The sequence below is a fragment of the Rhea americana genome, unplaced genomic scaffold, assembly GCF_003343005.1.
Source record: "Rhea americana isolate MKP2758 unplaced genomic scaffold, rheAme1 scaffold_19, whole genome shotgun sequence".
NCBI lineage: Eukaryota > Metazoa > Chordata > Aves > Rheiformes > Rheidae > Rhea > Rhea americana.
The window spans coordinates 6,531,092-6,554,861 of NW_028186038.1; the positions used below are offsets into that span (position 1 = coordinate 6,531,092).

Here is a 23,770-nt window from a genome sequence, read left to right on the forward strand (position 1 = left end):
CCAACTGCAAAATGGTGACAGTACTGTTTACTTTCTTTGTAAAATCCTTTGAGGCTTTTGTTAAGAAGTAGTGGGAATTTTTTAAGGGAAAGCCTGTTTCGCTTCCAATATAGTTGTTAATTCTGAAGAGTGAATGGACTTAAATTGTTTATATTTGACGTATGTAAATGTTATTAGAATTCGCTTATTTCTGTCCCTTGGCTATCTTCCATTCCTTAGCTTCATTCTCCGTGCGGGTCTTCAGCCTCTGCTACTGTTGTGTTCTGATTCCAAAATGTTTCGCCTGCAGTTTCACTACTGCAGCCATATATTTGCACCGTAGCTGTCCCTTAGGACATGTTAATCAAGTACTTTTGGAAGAAGTTATTGCATAATGTATGTAATCTCTGACAAGCTTGATACTCATTGTGTCAAGTGAGCAAGGGGGAAATCCTAGAAAAAAATTGCATAAAATTCACTTTTATGAGATTTTTAAAGGGAAAAGGGTATAGTAGGGAAAAAATAAGTTAATAATCAGACTAAATCTTTAGTCTTGTGTAATTTAAGACTAAGCTTTATCCCAGTATGTCCAGTACCTCTATGTCCAGTAGAGGTTTTGTAGTAGCTCTCGTAAGATCAATCTGAGTGTCTTGAAAAAAGATTCTGTTCGAATGAAAATTATTGTACGTAGAGGTACAGAACATCGTGTCTGAAATAGGAGCTGGCAATGGCAGTGCAATTTCCTTTTTCTTCTACAACAGTATACAAGAAAATATATTGCTCTTATTTAACAAACTGATGGCCACATAACACTTTTCATGTTTCTTTTTTGTAATTTATAGTTGTCATTATAGCCTTCATGTTTGAAATTATTAATAGCAGCAGTTGATTAATAAGAGTTCCACACGGTGTTTTGCTTAAATTTATTTTGAGAATACATAAAATGGAGTAATACAGAAGCTTGTTTACCTGGAAACAAAACCCTTGGGTCAGTCTGTAGATTCAAAACAGTTAGTATAGCTGCATTTTTGAAAGCACTGCTCAGCAGTGCTGCAGAAGTAAATCTGAAGTTGTTTAACAATAAAGGAAAAGCATCTTTTTAATAACTTAGCTATTTTTCACTCTGTCAGAAAAATGCTTGGGATCTTAATGGTRTTTGACAGACAAAGATGTATTAGCCAAAATCAAAGACAAGAAAGGATTCAAATGTTGGGAATGCACAAACAGTGAAATCAAGACATCCAAAACAGAATATCGTATGTAAACTCAGCCTGCTGATTTGATCTTTCTTTACCAAATTTACAAATCAATACTGTATGATTTATGACCATATTTTACGAAACAAAGTATCCAAAGCAATCTTTTTACAGAAGGCTACATATCTTAGGATTATCTCATACAAGAAATACATTATATTTTGACTGACTGCAGATAAAGTACTATTGTAACTTGCAGGTAATAATTTATTCAAATAAGAGAGAATCTGGAAATAGAACAGTGGAATTTTGACTTTATAGTGATTGTTCAGCTTCAGAGAAAACAGAATCCAGCTGTTGCATCTATATATGCTGTCTATAATATTATGTTAACATTTTTTTGGTCCTTCATTGTGATACGTTGTCTGAACAGTATGTTTGTGCTGATTATATGGCATAGTTATTGGCAGTAGATTGGGATGTGTGGAAAATGCATCATGAACCCTACAATTCCAGAGTGAGGGCAAAAAAATTATGGTTTAGTGGTTGATATGTATCCTTAGAGGGTTTTATGGTGTGCAGTTGATTATAGCACTTAAAAAGTCAATCCTTGTATTGAGCCATTGCATCCTTTGTTTGCAAATTTTCTGAAGAAGTGATCAGGCCATGTACCTATAGTACTGGAGAAAACTGTAAACTTATCACAGAATAGTTCAGGGGAAAGTAGAAAGTAATCTTCTGAAAAATTATTTGCCAGTCATCTGTAATCATTTCCTACCCCATCCTACTGTTATGGGAAAGTATTATAGAATTTAATAAATACAAAACATACTAGAAGTACTTTCATTTTTATGGACATTGTTCTTCAAAGAAAAACACTAACTAAAAAATTAAGTCTTATTTTTTTAGATCACTTTGGAGAAAGAATACAATATTAAAATCTATTGGGGAAATCCCAATAACACAGAAAGTTTTTAAGTTTCATTTTTACTAGGCTCCAGATGTCTCTGGAGTGGCATATTAAAGGTGTTTCCTTTCTCTGAGCTCAGGTATTTTAAAAAATCTTCAAGAGATTGAACTCCGTTCTAGCGAATCAGAGATCTATTTAAGCCATTAAAGTCAAATGTATGACTGAAGCTGCTTTCTCAACATAGCCTCCACAGCGGTGATTTATGACTATCTAGAAACTTTCAAATATCCACTAACAGCTGTAAGAGGGAATTATAGGCAATGTGATCCTATTGATATCTTATACAATATAAAAATGTGAGCATGCTTTCCATGGTATAAGTGAATGGGGCCTACCACTCTCTCTATGTAAATATTATTTCAAACATAGTTTGGCTGGTTTGGAGAGCCAACTGAAAACTTCTAGGGTTTCAACACAGAATCTGAAGAGGAGAGGAATTAATTTCTGTCTGGATGCATTTTTTTTAAACATTTTTCCTTAAAATTTTCAGTGGAAGAGCATTTCTTGCTGCAGTATTTTTGGACATGAAGTTTCTCCAGTACTATCCATTTTTTATCCATCAGAATGTGCACAATTTGAAGTCCTTTTCATGTAACATTTTTAAAGATGTTATCACTTTGAAGTGTTTTAAATTCAGAAAATCAAAGTAGACAGGACCAAGTTAAGTGTTTAGTTATATTCTTCTTTTCTGAAGTCTGAACTTTTAAAGATGTCTCTTGTATGAGATAGTCTTGAGCCTTTATTTTTAAGTTTAACGTTTGTATAATGAAACTGTATTGGGAAATACAGTCATGCTTTTGTTAAATAATATACTCTCTTATTTATAGTGGTAAAATGGGTTTAAATCAGAAATAAGAGCTGTTAGTAACAGAGAATAAATAAAGCTTTTTTTTTTTTTTTAAGAGAGAGATAGGACTTGCAATGCAAAATTTGGGTGTTTATTTGATCTTCTGTGGTTTGAGAACAACACTGCAATAAGATCTTATGCATGAAAAGGCATGTGGTGATAGCTGTCTTGTATTGATACGGTTGTTTTCAAGATGAAGATGTTCCAAACGTGAATCTCGATATTCTTCTTCTTCACTGTTATCATTATCATCGTCATCACGGGTGTGAGTCCTGCAGATGCGTTCTGGAGGGACTGTCCTGTGATATTTTAGGATGAATTTTATTTTAATTACTAAAGATAACTCACAACTTCACAGTTTATTTCATAGATGCTGTCTATTAAGAGATTTTAAAATGTTAAATTAATCAGCAAATTGATTTTTCTAAGTATTATAGTTATCGAAGACATTTATATTATTCTTCTTTCAATGTCTCTCCTAGCATTATTCTCTCACTTATATACTTAGTTTTTCTGAGAAAAATACTGGCCAGTCTTGAATGAAAATTCTTCTATATAAAATACATATGATCCTGTATTCATGATTCCATTGCTTTGCAAACACTACAGATCGAATGGAGAAAGAGCCTAGCTTAGCAGTTCTGACGTGTTTTGATCACCTTGTGTCTCCGCACAGTATTTGTAACGGCGGTGACAAGCATGATGCTAAAATGTACTTGTCTGGAGCGRTTGTTGGCTGACTACAACCACTAAAATAGTCTTTCAGAAGTTTTAAAGTAAAGAGTGAAGACTCTTGTCACTTTTTCGTAACCAGTTTGGTCCAAGAGCAGGAAAGGCTGGTGCTTTGCTGTGACTATTGAATTTAGCTGCCAATGGATATGTGGCCCAAGCTGTATTACAGATTGATTTTTTCTGGAGATAACTGGTACTCAGCATCTTTGTGTGCATTTTCAAAAACTATGAGAGAGGGTGAAATCATGCTTCTCTCCTGTTATATGGCTCTTGGAGAAAATAATTGTAGTAGAAAACTCAGGATTTAGTTCCTCCTTTAGTTTCTCTACTTAGAAGTAAGCAGGTCTTAAAAGAAAGCATATCTTTTGTTACATTTATTTTAATACCATCAATTTAACAAAGAGCTTGTAATTACCTTATTTTATTGTTATTCAGCCTTAGAAAACGTAATTTTTTCATTTCTTCAATTCCAAATGGCACAGACTTTAATTCATTGTGATCCAGAAACAACTCTCTCAGAGAGTGATACGCTCCAAAAAATGATACAGGATCTACTCCATCATCAGTAAGTTTGTTAAAGGACAGGTARAGGTATTCCAGCCCTGGCTTCATATGACCAAAGACATATCCTGGAATTCTTTCAATCTGATTTCCTATAAGTACCAGGTGTAGTAAAGATTTTGGCAGATAGGAGGGAACATGATATAACTTATTATAAGAGAGATCAATTGATTCCAAGTTCCTGCATTAAAGGAGAAAAAAACTGGGATGAAAACAATATGGTATACTGTATTGTTAATGCTACATTCTGTACAAAATAACATCATTACAAGGAAAGTCATTTTCTAAGAGAATTTTTTTTCTGTTAGTGGAAGAGAATGCATTTTATGGAACATGGTCAGACATAATTACCCTGAGAATGGAAAGAATTGAAGTCATTAAGTATTAATCAAGCACAATGTTTTCTGTTGAAGGTGAGGAACTTACTAATATGGGTGGAGAGATGGAGCTGAATAAAGAGGAAACCAAAAGGATCGATTTATGATTGATAATCATTGCAGAATTGTAGTAGTTATACTGGAAAAAATATAACAAGCTTGGGACTTTATTGTTTATCCCATTGACACGGATTTTTAAATTTAAAGCCCATTTTAAACTGAATTGTTCTTGCAAATGGCTGCTTGAGAGTCATTCCCAAGCGCTTTACTTCCAGAGATGAGAGAGGCCATTAGTAACTGCATAGTTATTTTCAATTCAAATCATTTCCAAATCCAGAATTCGAGAGGTCTGCAGCTGTAGGCCATGGCAGCTGAATTAAAAGCAGTATAGAATTTTCCTCCTTTCATTTTCATCGCCTGCTCTGTGTGTGTTCTGTTCTTACTTGGATCTGTACAGTCTTCCCCCTTCAGCGTATTAATTTACGTAATTACTAATCTCATGAGAAATAAGGCTAGGAAAATATTCAATTATTTTAAAATTGTGTATGAGAATAATACATTAATACCAAAACATCAATTAATTCTATAGAATAATATCCATAATTAATGCTCATTTTCGATTGGATGGTCAGAAAAATTACTTAGACAATATTAATGTGGCATGGATTTGGGCTATATCATTGTTTTAAAGCTGGCTCTGAATATTTCCTAGGTTATGTAACCTAAGCAAAGGAAATTAGGAAAAATCAGTTAAGGAAAACCAAGCAATTCCAAGATGGCCAAGATGTTGTTTAACATAAGAAAGTACAAATGTTTTTTTCATTAACTTATTAATAATAGAGAAAAAATGATTACATCTTAAATGATAGATACTTACTCTTGGTTTATCCAAGCCAAAGGTGCTATTCTATTTTCTTCTAATTTGTTATGCTTTAGCACAATGATATTTATGTTTCTTGTATGGTTAAAGCAAATTTCTGACACTTCTTCAATTTGATTATTTTCAAGATATAATTCCTAAGTGGAAAGAAAATTCATGAAAGCAAAATATGCTATTTTTCCTATTACAAAATAATGATGTAGTTCTAGCTGTCATTCATATTACATGGTAAAACTGTTAATTTCTAGATAAAGAAGTAATAATCTGAATGAGAGTCAGTTTGTAGCTGTGGTATGACTTTTAGAACCATCATTTTTCAAAGCAATTGATTTGTTTTCTCATTTGTGAAAATACAGATTTTTTTTTTGAAAGATATTTTATTTTGCCTGAAGTTGTACAAAGTAAGAGTGATAAATGTTATAACAGCAATCAGATTGGGCAAGAATTTAAATAATTTTTCAGCTTGAAAAGCTATTAATCAGAAAAATGTTAAGTTCTCTTAATATTTTTGCTAGGCACTTGTGATCTTTGAACTTTGCAAAATGGAAGTAAAATACAATTTTAGTGGTTTACAAAACAGTGCTGTGTGTCTTCAAAGTATTACAACTGTGTGTTTTACCAAACTGTAGATTATGGTTCTGAGAATGGCTTTCCACTTAAGATTAATGTGACACAAAATAAAAATGAGGCAACAACTGAAATATGTGAAGGACCTAAAACAGCACTGAAGGCCTACAGAAGTCATCTTTGGGAAAAGAGAAAAGGAACTTCTTAGCTTGAAAATTGTTTGTAATTGGATTAGGTGTTGGTTTAAAATTAAATGTTCCCAATGTGTATGAGAAACTTGACAGATATTCCTTGTTTCATCAAAGAGGGATGAAGTCAAAAGTGGAAAAAAAGAAGGTAGAGTTAATGGTCACTGGAGAATAGTACACTGGAGAAAAGTTACTGGCAGTAGCTAAAGAAGAAGCTAATGTTATAGAAGAGATATTGTTAGGTTTGCTTGATCTGATTTGCCTGTTTTTCCCCTCACATTTCAGGCTATGGAAGATCCCAAGGAAGGGAATAAAAGAATAATTCAAGGACAATGAAATGAGAAAGAGCATTAGGAAAGATAGCACTGAGAGAGGTAGTGAAATTAATAGACAGCAAGAGTTATTTTTGAAGCAAGGATTGAGGTGAGCAGGGAATGAAATAAGGCACAGATTGAAAAAGAGGAGGAAAATAGCTTCCAGGTGGTGTCCTTAAAAACCCCAACAAAACAAAGCCCAAATTCTGGGCAGAGGAATAGGATGGGAGATTACCAGAAGGAGAAATAATTTCATTAAAAATTGAAGGATGAAGAAATTGTCCAGAAAGAGGGAAAAAAAAAAAACTGCTCAAACTCAGCCACCACAACCCCCACACACACCCCAGAAATGAATCCAGCCAAGGTTTGGAACACCTTTGCCACTGAACCCAGGCAAAAAGGAAGAAGATAGTTAGAAATAGGCATTAGAAGAGGATTCCTTGGACTGAAATGAGGTGTGGAATGGATAGAAGTGGCTGAGAGTAGATACCTTAGATAAATCAGTGGTCCAGAGGGGGAAAAATAACCCAAACTTTAATAGTAATATTTTAAATTAATTTTTAGTTATAATACTAAAAGAATAGATAATAGTGACGTGCATCTTCAAAAACTCCTCTTCATTCTTCTGCTTGCAAATCAGGGTTAATTATAATGATGTTATTCCTGACAGAGGTTTGTTTAACATATTCCTAAAAAAAACAGTTGCCTAGCCAATGGTATAGGAATATATCTATTCCTGTTTGCAATTTTCTTTACTCCAAACCTTTTGCATATTTGAAAATGTTGCTGAAATTTCCTTTAATGCTCTCTTCTCTGGAGTAGAAAATCTTAGTTCCTTCAGTCTTTCCTTATGAGTCATGTTTTCTGGATTTCTGACTATACTTGCTGCTGTCTTGTGAACTGTCCTTAATGTGGTCACCCAAAGCAGACCAAAGCACATGCACTAAGATGTTATGTGTACCTGGTGTGTCACATGAATGATGAGTAACTGAACAGTGTTACAGTTTGGCTGAATTTTCTTGGAGGCTATGTTACTTTGTGAGTGTGCTAGAGAAATTCAGACTTAGAAGACATCTTTTGGGATAGAGTTGGTATATAAGTAAATTTCTAGAAGTAATGATTTAGTAATAATAATTAGTATATTTAGAAACAAATTTATAAAATTTACCATCTCCATCTGATGACAGTAAGACAGTAATTACAAAAAATTATGATGAAATATCCAGAAAAATAAAGCTTGCTCTTTTATCTCTCTTTCTCTTTTTACCTCAATAGAAGACGGAAGGCCTTGTGGGATAATTCGAAATGTATTTCTCCCCAGTCGCAAATAAGAGAGACTTTTCAAAGGATAGAAGGCCAAAGGACTGACGTTTGCTTCGTTAAGTTTATTTCCTTCCAACTCCAGGGTGACTAAGTTCTTTAAATCTGAGGAGAAAAAGTTGGAAATGGATTAGTTAATGCTGTCTGATATCTTATTAAAATGCATCATATGTTTAAAATTTAACCATTTTAACATTACAAAATTCTATTCACAGCAATGAAAAAGTCCATTTTCCTAAATGAATTTTAATTTATAGTACTTATAGAGTTATGTTTTATTATTAGTTAGTAGAACTTTGGAGATTTACAGACAGTGGTTCTTTATAATTTTATCTCCCATTAAGAATGGGAAAGAAGGTAGCAGTAAGAATTGTGCATAGTGCATAAGTCTTTCAGGTTTTTTTGCTATTTGAAAACGTGAAAGTTACCAACCCTTATTTTTCTCATTATATCAAAGTCTTGTTTAATTCCCCAAATTTTAGAAAGCATGTACTTGTCCTTCGGTCATTCTGCTTTTCTCATGTATTTTAATCTTTTGATAGGATCAATACTAATTTCTTAAATACCTTGTAAGGTATCTTCATCAATGGCATGAAGGCGGTTGTCATTTATTTTTATTTCTTCCAGAGTTGATGGTAATTCAGAGGGAATATGCACCAGCATATTTCCATCCAAATACAAGCGTTTTAGCTTTTTCAGGATCTTAATTATAGGGGGAAAGAGGAGAAATCAGATTATCAAAGTGTAAAATATATAGTTAAAGTATAGTATGGTCACTGTAGTCATTTTATTAAACATACTCATTTTGAGGATGCAGGAGCAGTGCAGTAGTGTCTCGTGATTTGAATAGAAAATGTTTTTTACCCGTCAATCTAACTGTTGTTTTCCGTATGTTAACTATTAACAAAGGTGCCTGTTATGCTTATGTGTTTTATGAGGCGATGTTTCTTCGTTAAGAGCTTGACTGAGTAGATCAGCTTTTTATCTGGGCCATCCTGCAGCTATTCTGATCGTAAGCATCTATATTTTTTTCTCCTGTCTTTGACTGATGTTTGTATTCACTTACTTTATTTGTATTCACTTACTTTATTTGTATTCACTTACTTTATTTGTATTCACTTACTTTATTTGTATCCTTATGCAGTATTTAGGAGCTCTAAGCACATGTATTTTTAGGGGTTTTTTGTATTATGCATTTAGTCTATACTCTTCATTTGTTGGTAGTATARTGAGTTTCTATAGGTTAGCAAATTTAGTCTTATGCCTAAAGACAGCAGCTTTTTCAGTGATCGAGGATTCTTATGACTTCAGCCTGCTTAAAAATTGATATGAAAGATTATCATGGTTTAATTTTGATAAGCATGTGTCACAAATTATGCAGTAGTGAGCAGTTCTTGAAAAGTTGCTTTATTAGTTGTATTAGCCACTGAAGCTTGCTTTCCTCCAGTTTTGTATTAATTTCCTGCTGGTGGTATAAGTCCCACTGAAATTTAATTTACAATTGAGAGACCTTTCTATTCTGTTTTTTCTATGCAGTCTGATTTCATAAAATCTGTAGGAACTTAATTCCTCTATTAAACCTGTTTAAAATCTGCCAAAGTTATTTGGGTTGTATGGAGGGGAGGGGAATATAGAGGCATCTACATGAAGTCTGATTGCAATGACAGGAAACAAAATTCAGAATTATAATTCTGTTTGTTGTTCATATGTTTTTGTATTCATCTTCTCTGGAAAAACTAGATCTTGATGCCTTACTTCCATGTCTGAATTACGGCTTGTACATGCTTGTTTGCATCATACAGAAATTATTATGGGACTATGTTGATGTTAGGTGAGAAATGTGTAGAAGCAGTCGAATATGCTGTTACTGTGCAAATTCCTGGTAAAAGAATAAAAGCAGAAGATGGAAAGATTCTTGGACTATTCTATGAGGTAATGGCTGTCCTTTTAGTATGCATCAGCACTTGCAAGTTTTTCCTTAAATACAGTCAATAAGCGTAGAGCTGATGTGGTGAAATACTGTTGTATTCAATATATGCTATTTCATGGAGTTATGTTCAAGATTGTAGTATTTTTTGAAAATGAAAACATTGTAAGCCACAAAAATGGTTTAGATTAATTTTAATTAAGAATGCAGTGACACTCAACTGTTACTTGTAGATTTTTGTAGCTACACTTGTTATCAGAGATCATTTTTAGAGAAAAAAATATAAGCTTTAGGGAATTAATTCAGTGAGATAAAAAAGAAATTTATAACTCTTGGGCATGAATATCCAGGACGTTGTTAATGGCATATGAACCCTTCTATTCTAAAATTTCTAAATTTCAACTGACAATGTATCAGCACAAAGTTCTTTCTCACATATAATTATTAGCAGTTAATCCTTAGTGAATGTTGCTCAAATGAATGTTATTCAAATGCCTCTGGGGTTACTCATAGCAGGTGCAAACTGTTTTAGCTCCAGTGACTGAAAATCTGTCYCACAGTTGTGGACAAACTCTACTTCCAACAAAAAATAGTCATAGGATAGCAGGAAAAAATATGCTTTCTTACTTTGAACGCTTGTGGACCTATGCCACGAGAGGTAAGATTATTCTTACTCAGGTCAATCCATTCCAAATTAGGTATGCCATTGAATGCTTCATCTGGGATGGCAGTGATAACATTTCCTAGGAGAGAATTTAGGAAAATAGTTTGAATTATAAATTACAATATTTATCTGAGTTGTATAGTATTGTATATGAAAAAATTTGTTATGAAGATAGTTGTATTGTAAGTAATAATAGTATAGATACAGTCATAATTGTTGTCTGTCAGGCTTAGCTCCAAAATTCATTCTAATAAATTTCCACGATAAGAAACTGTGTTGCGTTAATGCTAATGTTGACTGGATCTGAGAAGGGATGATGTTAATTGATGAAAGAAAATAATGTAATGTTTACTTACCTGTGAGATCTAGACTTGTGAGATCTGGATCTGAAATTGGTGGTATTTGTGTAAGTTTGGCGTTAGTACAGCTTACTGCAGTGTCTGAGATGGAACATCCAGATGGCAAAGGAGTTTCTATGGGTGGAATGGGGATTGGGAAATGAGGTGGCACTCTGAAAGAGTTACCTCTTAACACATGCACACTATCATCATCATCTTCATTGCTTTCATATTGCATTTCTTGTTCCCCGACACTCTCTTTTATTCTCTCTTTTTTCATTTTATTTATTTTCTCTTTTGCAGTTTGTAGTTCTTCCTCTTCATACAGTGGCCTGCCTTCTTCATCCTTTCTTGTGACAGGCTTCTCCTCTTTGTGATAAGTTTTTTGTCGATTCTTTTGGCCTTTCCTTTTTCTTTTCTTCTCATTCGTTTTAAGAATCGCTTTCTCTTTGAACTCTACCCCTTCTGTTCTAATCAGTTCATCCTTTTCACCTTGAGTATTTGCTGATGACCTTATAACGGGRTCACCAATGTCGCTGGGTTCTGGAGAATCACCAGACAGCTCAGTTAGGTCATCCGTTGAAATAATACTGGAATCCAAAGAGGAGGCTGACCAGGATAATGAGAACAAGAAAAATTGTCTGATAAGAGGTTATGCAACTGAACGTAGTTTTAGTAAACGTTATTACCTTCATATATTAAAATTCTGTAACTATAGAAGAACACCATTCCCCTTAGAATATGATTTGAAAGAATGAAAGCATGGTCTCACTAGAAAAGCTCAGCAGAAAATTCAGTCTTTGAATGACTGATGAATGGTTGAACCAGCTATGCAACCATGGTTCGTTGCAAATCCAGAAAAAGAAAAGAAATTTAATATAGCCTTCACTGAGCTTCCTTTTTAAACTAATACATTATTTGCTTTCATGTTAATGCAGGGCTCCAAAGAGGAAAAAGAAAGTGTCTGGAAGTGGGAAGAGGGTAATTCAAATAAAATTCACAGAGGCCCAGACCTGCCCTCCGGTGCAAAGGACTGTCAGCTCTGTAGATGGCTCTAGGTGGAGAGGTAACCAGGGAAACGTGTTAAATTAATTACCAAAGTACAGTTTTTACTCATATAACAGGGCAACTCAAAAGGAATTCAGCTGTTTTAATGAACATGACTGTTAGTTCTACAGGTAATTTCTATCCTGTCTCTACTCAATGCCTTTGTCTCGTTGTCTCGCGCTCGCTTGCTCTTTGAGGTCCAGGAGTTTGCAGACTTAGGGTATTGGGAGCAGGAGAAGGAAATCACATTTCCTCTTCATCTCCTCTTTATTTTCATATCTAAATGTACTCTTTTTGTTTAGATTTTTATGAAGCACAGTGTGGTTGTATTTCTGTTGTTCGTATTCTGAGTAGCCTATTTCTCTTGTTTTATATCAAATAAGCGCATGTGTTTTGACACTCTCAAGAAACTGTACTTATACAAAGATTTACCAGTCAGTCTGTAAACTATATTATTTCCATGTCTTGTATATTAATAAAGACTATCTATTGATCCTATATACATTCATTCTCTCTCTACCTCCCCTCTCTCTCTCTCTCTCTCTCTCTCACACACACACACACACACACACACACACACTTATTTTTTCTTTTGCATCTTTCCTTTAGTATCTTTTTTTCAGTATTAGGTCAAACTAATCCAACAGCAAGGGTTTTCAAAGAAACTTGTCAACTTCTGTTGACGTTCTGAAGAACAAGTATATCTAACTACTCTTATCACATAATTCAGGACTTATTTTCCCTATAAAAGGGTACTGCCTACCTTTTAATGCCTCGTATTACTTAAATGTAGCTTTTACATAATGGTTTGTATGAGGTAGTTTTTAAAATAATAAAAATATTAGTGTACTGTACCAATATCAGAACAAACCGGGCAGCATTCTCCAGCAGGTATAATAGTGGTGGGACATTTCAGAGGGTGGCACATAGTTGTATCGCATAGCACTTTTCCTTTGGAACAGAGACAAGTAATGCAGGGTGTGGGGGACCAGACAGCTTTATCATACATGATCATCCCATTAGCTGTGCAGTGCCCCTGCTTTCCTAAGAAAAAGAGATTAAAAATTAGACTTACACAACTTAAACTGAAATAAAAAACATAGCATTTATTAAACCCTTTGGAAAGAAGCACTACTAGCATGTTCTTCCTTTGAAAATACTGAAAATATAGCCTAAGTATCTTACTCCCATCCCCTCCTTTTTTTTTAACCAGTTAGTTGATAATCTCTAAGCTCTACTTGGTTCTCGTCCTTTCAGTTGTGAAGGTGATCAAAGGGGATGTGCAGAATTAGTGCCTATAAAGCTATTACCACATTACAGCTTTGTAGTGAAAACTGAGTGAAGCTTCAATTGCTCCATCTGTCTCAGGCAGTCATCAAAATAGCTATTTCTGCCTCTCACCAGCAAACTGATGAGGACCCTTGTTTATTTTGTTTCATGAAAAACTCTCTTGAATTATGAAAATTCTGAGATTTTCTCAAAATCAGAAAATTAAATTTAGGTAGTGAATTTCTGAGGGTCTCTTGCAGGGCAGCTCCTCTGTTCCTCCCCATGCGTGGAAATGGCAAGCAGATGTCACAGATCTCAATGAAAGCTGTATGTAGATAAGCTTGAGAAAGATGCAAAATTTTCTTCTTTCAAATTAGACTGAAATGAATTATACAGAACTTGAGAATCATTTTTTTCTAGCCCCCCTTGTCTTTCTTGTCTGTGCAATAGGGACACCTATTTCTTGCACAATAAATCAGAAAAATCTGTTAAGACTGTGAGAATGAGATATGTCAGTATTCTCTGTAAATACTGTTCATAGGCTTAATTTAAGTGAAGTCTGTTCTCAAATAGTTGATATAATTGCAAACTTCTCCTTTTCCTGATAAACTGTTTTATCTGAAAAAAATCTCTTTGCTTTGAAAATAATGAATTTGTCAATTTGTACTAAGAAATTCTTTATCTCCAAAGGTTCTGCATGTGACTAAAAGTTTTGAGATTTCCTCAGGGTACCAACTGAAATGAAAGAAATGTAGAAGAGATTTATATTCTAAGCTATACTGAGATATTCGGCAGGCAAATTGTTTGGATAGCATGAAGACTTGAGAAGGAATCTATTCCAAGTTCCTTCCAGTGGCAGAGTCTACCTCAGCAAATGTTTCCCTAAGCAGTTTTCATCCCAGCTCCAGGATAAATACTGCAATTTAGCATGACACCTTTTTTTTGTCTTTTGAGAGAGTGAAAACCAAGGTTGAGATTCTTCATTGAGTGCCTATTTTTCCTATTTTGGAGCATATCCCTGGGTCTAGTAAGAATCCCTAATCCCTACACATGTGCCTTTTTTCTTCCTAAGTAATGTAAGAATGCATTTCTGAAGTGTTCACTTCAAGCTGAAGAACCTATCTCTTTAGGTTACTTTTTAACCTTCTTGTGTAGGTCTGCTTTTCCAGTTAGAAAATTGTTGACATGCGCTTGTTTCCTAGAATAAAAATTATCAGAATCATCCTGTCTGGATGCTTCTCTATATTACTTATATTTTACAAGTTACTCTTTAGATTTGAGTAACTGTCAAGATCGAAAGGGGGAGAAATAGTTTTTTGAATAGTTGCATCTTACTTTTTTTTCCAAAGGCCTATTTAGTCCATTATTTGTATAGTTGCAGCAGCATAAAGTTGTGCTCTAAACTGCTTGAGCTATGTTATCAAAAGGAGTAGATGAACTAGCCAGGGCCAAATGCTATTTCGCTATGAGTGCCTTTTTCACTTTATTCAGGTATCTATAATCCAGCTGTTTGCTGGACACTCCTCAAGATCCTGACTTTGTTTTTTTTAATGTACTTGCCAGGCAGTCACTCTGTTTTTTTTAAGAATACTCTCCAAAGGAGAAAAATAAAAAACACTATGCTTTCTCCTGTTAAACAATAAAATGTCAGGATGAGGAACATATCTGGCTTGAGATGGAAATGCTTCTGTGCTTCCTCAAATACTTTGTTTTAATTTAGCTACTAGTCTGTATCTAAGTTGTTGCAAATTGTGTCTGAAGAAGGATAAAGATATCGGTTATCAGGACTTGGCCTCCGCAAACTTCTCTCACAAATTGTGCCGATTTCTGTGTACGTGAGAGTTACTCAGGAGACAGGCCATGGCTCTCAGTGTGGGCTCGGAGAGGGAAGTTGTCCCTCTGGTGCACTGCAGAATTGCTGTGTCGTCTTCCACTGGAATTCTCATAAGCCCAGTGGGACAGAGAAGACTGACTGGCTTGTGATGCTCCCTAAACTGGCTGTCCATTGAGTAAGATCAGTACGGTGGTATGAGCAGGCAGAAGTGAGGTTCGGGAGATACTAGAAATTGCAACTGCTCAGGCTCTGAGCAGGCTCTAGTCTRTAACAGAGAAACATGACTGCAAATTATCTTACATGGTGGCAAAATGTTTCATTTAATTTGATTTCATTGGTTCACCTGATTTTTATGTAGAGGAAGGAAATTACTGTTGATTACTGTTAATTCTCTATTTAAGCAGTTATTTTTCACCTTGCATATGATAGYTATAAATTGTTTTTAGGCTAATAACAATAAAATAATTAGTTGGAAGAATGCAAATTAAATTCTGGATTTTGCACTGTGGGTTTTTTTTTTTTTCAGTTCTGAAGCGTGATTAATAATAGTAGTCAATTATTTAATAGGTTCTGTTTTTCCAAATCTGACATTAACTTACAAAAATTTTGAACTTCAAGAGCTAGACTGAAAAAATAYCTTGTGGTTGAAGTCTTTGGCAGATGAGCATAGGACTTTTAACCTTTGGAAATATGGTGTAAATCTAGCATTAGGTTCCAAATAAAATGAGTTCAGTGGTTTTAGCTCAACTTTTGGATGCAAGTCCAGATAGAAAGAAACAAATTGGGAGGGAGGGAACCATGCATTATTTCAGCATGACTGATGGTCTCTGACAGAGAGGCTGGAATATCTTACATAAAGTGTATGCTATTTATGTGGTATTTTCCTCTGTTTAACATAGAAAGTATTTTTAAATGAAAGGTTTTAACATCAGTTATGCTATAAGAGTAATATTGTATTACACACTAGAAATGCTCTGGTCAAGAGTTCTTCTAGTTACTTAAAAATATTTGATTTGAATTGATTCATCCTTTCTGAAAGTAAGGACTGTAAACAAATAGTAAGTGTTAAGAAAATGTGACTAAGATATGTTTTGCCATTTAAGTTGAGACCTATTCACCTAGTGGTCATGTCTGCTCTGTGAGAGACTAAAAAGCTTAAGATAATAAACTCAAAAATACAGGATTATTATATCATGTAGAAAAGGGGTAATACTTTCTTAATTTGTTCATAACATTCATAAAATTGCATGTGATATTTTTAGTATGTGATCTTTGCACTGCTGGAATGAAAGTATCTGTGCTGTTACATCTGTTATCTGTGGATAGAACATGACCCTGTATTGGTCTTTCAACAACATCTCAATATCTCTTTGACCATTTAACTTTTTTTCCTTGAAAAGAAATGAAGTGTTAAAGTATCTCAATGATTTTTCAAATGGTTAGTAACTATGTTTTTGAAATTCGAAAATACTGAGAATAGTATTCAGAATTTCTTGTCTTCAGGATGAATGCCTGGTTCTTAGACTCTTGTGAGTCTTAATTTTATGCTTGAGAGTCCAAATTTCCCATTTGTGAAGTTGAACCAAAATCAGAAGKGTCCTAGGGCAAGCTTTATAGCACTATGAACCCAAAAGACACTTAACAACTATCACTTCTCAGTCCCTTTCTAGTCTTGCATTCTTTGAGGAAACTATAGAGTCCTGTTATGATTCCTGAGGCAGGTTTTCTGTAAAGACCAAGTGAAATAATGCTTTTTGTTTGTTTTTTTTTTTCCTAAGATACCAAATCTCTCCCTCTGCATTTCCTTTAAAAAGATAAAATATATTTGTGTTGCAGTGGTGTGAAAACCTCTAGACCTTTGCAAAGGCAAGTTTTATATAAATCATATTGTTGAACTTCTTTTAAACAACTCCATGTTCTATAAATAGAGAATAGAGTGATCTTGTGATGAATGTGTTAAAAATATATATATATATATTGCTTCTGTTAGCTTAGTTTTTCCATTTTTAGAATATCTTAAGGCTCTTGCTTTTAATGTAGGTTTCATGCTGTAGCTATTACTGTATGACATTGATTTATTAAAAAATAATGAATTATTCCCAAAATGTTGCATATGGTCTCGATGTTGCTTCTTAAAAATATGATAGAAATTTAGCAATTTGAATGCTACCGATCTATTGATACTAGAGCGTCAATGAAAAGCTATTAATTGATGTAGGAAATAATACTAAGAAACAATTCTTAACGTTGGCCTTCAAACTGGCTGGACATTTGAAATTATTAAAATACTACYCCAGCAACGTTTTTATTAGATATAATGAAATGAGAATGTGGAAAATTTGCAGAAAACATTAGTTGCATGGCAAGGTGAGATTCTCTGTAATACTTAATCATGGACTCTAAAATGTTTCATTTGCTAAACAAAATTATAAAAAGCAACAAAAATTKCTTTTTATATTCCAGTATGTATTGCAAAGAGGGCTATAATTAAACTTTCATCATTTTATACATTGCATTTGAAATTGAGAAAAAAATTGGACCCCTCTATGGAGTCACTAGCAGTATAAGGATTTTATTCTTACCTGGTAAGACACTGTAACTAGATTCATGACCACCCAAACCTACGAGAGAGTCAAATACTCCCATAACGCTATCGTCAATATTAATAAGGGGTATGCTGGGTCCTACAGGAACGGGAGCCAGAAGCCTCGTCCTTGGCTGTCTCTGAGACCTGCGCCCTTCGGAGGAGCTCGCTCGTAATCCTCTGTAGCGCATTCTTCTCCTTTGCCTTCTCAAAATCGCACTAGTTCCATTTTGAAAAAAATCAATRCACAGAGTGACAAGCAGGAGATAACTGATGAAAGGTGTAGCCTGCATGGTTTTGTGTGCCTCAGAAAGTGCTCTGGAAGAGGAAAAGAGGAGGAAATTAGATTAAATTAGATATAGAGAGCTTCTTGTATCATGTCAGTCGTATGGTGCATTTTCTAAAGCAGCTGGACCAATATCTGGATGGTTGGAAACTAGTTTGAACTTGTTTAAGACCAGTTCAAAACAGATCAGTGAGGTTTTTGCCTTGGAAAAATTTTGTCCTAGGAGAGCTCACCAAGCAATTCTAGTTTCATGGATCTTTTCACCAAAGCACAATAGCCAAATTCATATATGCCTCTGGATAGAAGGATATTTTATTTTATTGGCTGGCCACTGAATGAGTTGAATTAAATTTAGGAGTTTGTTTTTCAATCAAAATTATCTGTGCATCTAAAGAGGGACTAACCGGGGTTGTGTTGAAACAGGCACAGTAGTCTGTCCATTAGATAATTGTAGTTTAGTAATTGGTATTGCTTCTGGCAAGGGAGTTCCTGAGAGCTGTGAAGTTTGTTCCTGTTTTTGATCACTGATACGTCTTCCAAGTTGCTGTAACTTCTGAACATGAAACRGCAAAGCATCAGAAAACCGGATAATTCATTTCCAGATGTTCTGCCCCGAATGCTCTTGGTTTATTATTTCTGTGCAAGGTGTTTTTCACTAGAGATGGAGAGAGATGTTGCTTTTGCTCCCGGATGAGCCATCCACATGTTTAACAATCTCATTCGTTCTGTTTGGCAGTTTGATTGCAATAGCGCTATTTGTGATACACCACGTCTGTCTTTCTAGTGCAGGTTTTTCAGTGTAGTATTCTAAAAATGTTGATCTATAATGGGTTGTGTTCTACATTTACTTCCCAAGCGATTCAGAATTACTATGTATCTTGAGCTCCTTAGACCCCAGAGAGAAGAATTACCGTCACTGTCACCAACAGATGGCATTCCAAGCCTGGCAGTCTACAGGCCAGAGTCCGTGCAGAAGGCGCATCGGGCAGTGCCTGTGCCAGGGTGCGTGCTCGGCCAGCGTGTCCAAAGTTATTAATAATTTATTATAGTTGTTTCAAAAAGAAACTATGGAAAGCATTTTAATTGCTTTTGTCCTGCAGCCTGTTTTATTTAATTGAGATTGCAGGGACTGAGGATACTGGTATCCTTGTGATGTTGAGAAATAGCTTTCACTGATGAGAACTTGATACTTGGAGCACTTCATCTTTGTATCCAGGCTTAGGCTTAGGGCAGGCATGTCCATGGCTATTCTCTAAGGAAGTCTCRAGAGAATTCAAGACCTTTTTTCCGTAATGTTTGTCAGATAGGTTCTATATGTAGTCTTCTACTTTGGAGTTAGTCTTCTATATTTACTGTATTTATAGAATGTAAGTATAGTATTACTTTAGGAACAAGAATGTTATTGGCTGAACCATATTTTTAAAAAATTATGCACCTCGATATTTTCTGATTTATATAATAGGTCAAGTTTTTGGTATAAGTTGCCAAATTTTCTTTTAACATAAGGCATGTGATTGATTCCATGTTTTTCATGCTTTGCACAGCATGATTCTTACATTCTGGTTTTTAAATGGGAAGCCAGCAGTAAATAAGCTTAAAACCGGCATGCTTTTACTTTTTCCTAGTATTATGGTTTCTGTTTAAGTATGTTAATTTTAAAATATTTTAGCAAATATGTATTAATTTCAACATTTCATTAGGGTAAGCTATTATTTTTATTTCTATTTAAAGAGACAGCTGATGTCTAGCACAAATTMATGTAATATCTCATGTAATAATAAGAGTTGTAAAAATAATCCAGAACTTAGTATATGCAGATCCCCTTCTATCCCTTAGATAGCTGTTATTCTAAAATGCTAAATAGACTATATACTGTTATTTACAGAAATTAAAGTTAGTTAACATATCAGGTACATGCAGAAGCTTGTTCTCTGCATTGATGTTTATTCTTTTTTCAGAAAGTGCTCGTTTCTTAGTACCTCATCCTGCAGGAAAACTGACCTAATGTTTTTGGTTTCTAACTTACTTGACAGACTATAAAATCTGCGCAGTAAACTTTTGTTTTACATGTTGTAATGAAACGTGCAAACAGGCTGCAGGGAAAATTGAATGCATAAAGAGAAGTCTTGAACACGTGTATTAATTTTGTTAAGCTATAGACAACTTAATTATGGTTACATTTTTATAGTACACTTTGTAATGCTGTGACTGCAGTATCTAAACTACTCCTAAATTATATGGGAGTTTTATTGGTTTTTTTTTTTTCTTTTTTTAAACATCGTGCTCCTGTCATCAGAGGCATAACAATATGACTGAAATTCTTTTGCACTCTTTAGGCATGTATTTTTAAAAGTCAGGAAAAATATAGTATGAATTACATTATATTTACGGTACAAACTATGCCTTAGTGTTTTGCCATTAACTTCAATAGAAAAAAAAAAGTAAAACTCTTGCAAATCCAGTATTACAAMGTTTGGAACTTGTTTTCATAAAATTATAATATATTTTTAAATCAAGAAAAAAAATACCACCTCCCCAAAAGAACATGTCTTTATAAGCTAGATATATTCATATATGTGAGTTTATATTTTCACATCAAGTATATACTTAAGTATTGAAAGCTTAATACTGCTGCTTTCCTCCAAATGGTGTTGTTTGCATGCAAAATATTGAGATACTTTTCCAAGTTTCTTTTCATGGCTTATTTAATCAGTGATGGCTCACCTTTTAAGGCCCAAATCATGAACGTCTTGCAAGAAAACGGCCTTAAATGCATTGGGCCTTTTGTGCTCATGACTAGGCTCCTCAGATTAGCTGTCAGGAAGCTACTATATTTAGTATACTGCCAGTTAACTTTTAAATCTGGGCAAATTCCAGCCATTTGACATCAAAGACTTATAAGAAATTATTGTCTATCATAATAAAACTAGAGAGAGCTGATGTATTGAAATTGTTATATTATTACGTTGCCAGCTACTCTCAACATGACTGCATTGCTGTACCCTTTTTTGAATTTTGCACATAATTTTTTAAAACATGCAGAATATGTAGCAGCATCCTTATAACCTTTACTTTGATCATGTAATGTGGTCATTATTTTGTGATTTTTCACAACGTTCATCTCCGCTAAGTTCAGTATCTGTCATTTTGCTATTATATTAATGGAAATAGCTGATTTTTAAAGCAGTTATCCTTTAAAAATACCCAGAATATCAGAATTTATTAAGTAATTTATCTCTGTTCAGTCTAAATACAGATATCTCTAAGATATCAAGGTTCTTTCTCATGATACATAGGGGTTAAAGTGATTTATCAAGATTTTCATACTCTTTAAATTGATTGCATAGAAATGAGTTACATGTAGCCATACCAGCAGAATAACTGCACTTTCAGTTAGTTTAAGCTTGAAGTGCATGGCAAACATTCATACCAAACAAAAAGCAGATCATCTGGTACAGCAAACTTTCTCTAGAAAAGCATTTATGTTCAGTATTGCTAAATATAGCTAATATTACTTCATACATATTTACAAAGTATCAAACGGTCACCGTTAACATGTAGTTTAAGCCATTCAACACCATGCTTTAAGCAGTAATTTAAAATTCAAAACGTATTTTACCTTGTAATCTAACCTAACAGCAGATTCTGCTTGGTGTCATTTAGTCTCCAGTTGCAAATGAAACAAAAGCACACTGATATCTTTAAAACAAAGAGAGAAACAGTAGGGGTTGTTGAAACATGCTAGATGATTCCTTAGTTAAGTCTGAAATAGCTTCTTTCCCTGGGGACAAAGCGCTGCTCTGCTCTGTGCGCCGAGGCTCGGCTAACACTGTTGCTCGGAAAAGGGAGAGCAGCACAATGTGCTTGGTCCGTAGGCTGACAAGGCACAGCTGGCARTTCTCTTCCAGGGCTTAGTTACATAAGGAACAAGAAAATGGGCTGTTTTCAAAAGACCTCGAAAACATGTGTTTGTTTCAAGTCTGTTTTACATATTTGGAAGTCAGTTTCCAGGTGGCATGGCTTTAATGTAGATTTATTATTTTGCGGAGATAACATATTTTGGCAAGCGTAACCTAACATAAAATGTTTATTAGAAGGAGCACCTTTTTTTTTGAATTCATATTTTCTTAATCCACTTGTGCCTGTATAGCCTATAATCCATAAGAAACAAGCCTTTTTATTGAAGTTTTAGTATGGAAAGTTTCTCTTTTGTCCATTTACAGCAATGACTTCACCATAACTTGTAGCTTATGCATGGAAAATAAAATCACTGAGGCGTTTGCCTTTCATTTTTTGTAAGGGTAATTACAGACTGAAACACGATACTGCAACGCAGCTCTCCAGAAGCTGCAGCGAATTTAGTAATCCAAGTACGAGAGTGGAGCACAGGGGGAAGGGAGGGAATCATGGTACCTTACCACAAGTCCTCTGTGTGCCTTTTCRTTCATCCTCAGATAGAGTTTCTGTAGAGTCTCAAGGGTTGATGAGATGGTGAGTCTGCTGAGTTTCAGAAATGACAAATTTACCTGGTAGATGGAGTTGTCTGAGTTCTGCTGACGTTTAAAATTTGCTGTTGGCTTGAATTAACACTCTAAGGAATGTTTAGGCAGATAGTTAYGGAATGTGTAACCACTGAGTTGACCATAATTGTTAGCTTGTATGTGGTGGAAAGACTGGGAAAAGACATTGTTTCTTAAAATAGTTATTTGGTTTCTATTGTACTTTGCTTTGCAAAATCAAGAGTAGAAATATTAACATTTTGCAGTGTATCTGGAGCTGTTTAAGAAAAAAGGGAGGTGGTTATACTTAACAAATGGAGCTTGCATTGGAATGAGATAGGACAATTCAGTACCTTTGATAAGAGATTTGATTTGTGAACAGGAAAGGGAGTCGAACACTAGGACAACAGTCGTTCTAGCACAAGTGGAAGAAAGAATAGCACATTAAACTTTTTTTCCTGATTATGACTGTCAGAAAAGAGACTTTATGTACTTATATTGTACATAATTGTACAAAAATGATAGGCGACATTAACTTTATTGTATCTTTAAATACTGCTTTTCACATCTCTGATCACTGCCTCAGGTTCATCTTCAGATAGTGTTTAGGCATGTGTCTCCAGAAAGCCTGTCTGGATGGACCCCAGAACTGCCAGTATGGTGGATCTGGCCAGCCTTTGCTGACGAGGAGCTTTGTTTAATGCGTATTCTCACCTGTGGCATCCCTGATCCCTGAATTCTACCAAATCCTTAAAGCTGGACTTAAAAGCTTAGGTTCTCTTATCTTTATTTTTTTGGGAGGCCAACAGCTTTCAGTGACTTTCCAGAATGTAGTGGGACACCATCTTGCCTCACCTGCTAGACCATGCTGTGAAAATCTGATATCCTCTAAGCAGATTGAAGACTCTCTTACAGAGTTTTTGAATTTCAGTATATAGACATCCCTGAAACAAATATTTTAGCATGAACAGTGAAGCACAAAGGCTTGCTAGTGTTAAATATCTGAGGTGGTCTAAACCAAAAAATAACCTAGTTTGTTGTTGTTGTTCATCGCTGTAGTTACCTAACAAAGCAAYGTGGCTTTGCAGTCTTAGCAGTAGCAGCTGTTAGTGTGAAATACAATGCCTACGAGGCACTTGCCTATCTTTCTCCCAACGTTTTGTTAAGGAAGAGATTAAAAAAAAAAAAGATCTGAGGGATCTGCAAAAGTCATARTTCCTTCTTCATGAAAATGATATTACTCTTTTCTGCAATCTTTTTGTTTGTTTGTTTGTTTTGAGGGGATGGGGGGTTTCTTAGTTGGGGGGATACCTTGCAAAAGCACTATCTGAAAATGGTCTGATGATTTTTTCCAATAATATTTAAAAGTGTGTAATGTGAATAATGAAATA

The 23,770-nt window shown here is 34.6% G+C and overlaps 2 protein-coding genes across 5 annotated transcripts in view; one reads left to right on the top strand and one right to left on the bottom strand.

Moving 5' to 3' along the window:
* Positions 1-23,770, top strand: part of CENPP (centromere protein P) — a 153,645-nt gene that overhangs the window by 97,074 nt on the left and 32,801 nt on the right. The window lies entirely within an intron of this gene.
* Positions 889-22,422, bottom strand: ECM2 (extracellular matrix protein 2). 3 transcript variants are annotated; one of them, XM_085302475.1, is made up of 10 exons: positions 22,299-22,422; positions 17,593-17,912; positions 12,763-12,951; positions 10,879-11,469; positions 10,486-10,601; positions 8,498-8,633; positions 7,879-8,036; positions 5,540-5,679; positions 4,140-4,466; positions 889-3,291 (listed from the first exon to the last, which is right to left on the bottom strand). In XM_085302475.1, exons 2-10 carry the CDS (start codon positions 17,885-17,887, stop codon positions 3,084-3,086), a joined length of 2,160 nt encoding a protein of 719 aa, XP_085158601.1. In that variant the 5' UTR covers positions 17,888-17,912; positions 22,299-22,422; the 3' UTR covers positions 889-3,083. The 3 variants fall into 3 exon arrangements, with proteins under 3 accessions (XP_085158601.1, XP_085158600.1, XP_085158602.1); XM_085302474.1 differs by lacking the exon at positions 22,299-22,422 and adding an exon at positions 21,500-21,762; XM_085302476.1 differs by lacking the exon at positions 22,299-22,422 and adding an exon at positions 18,285-18,504.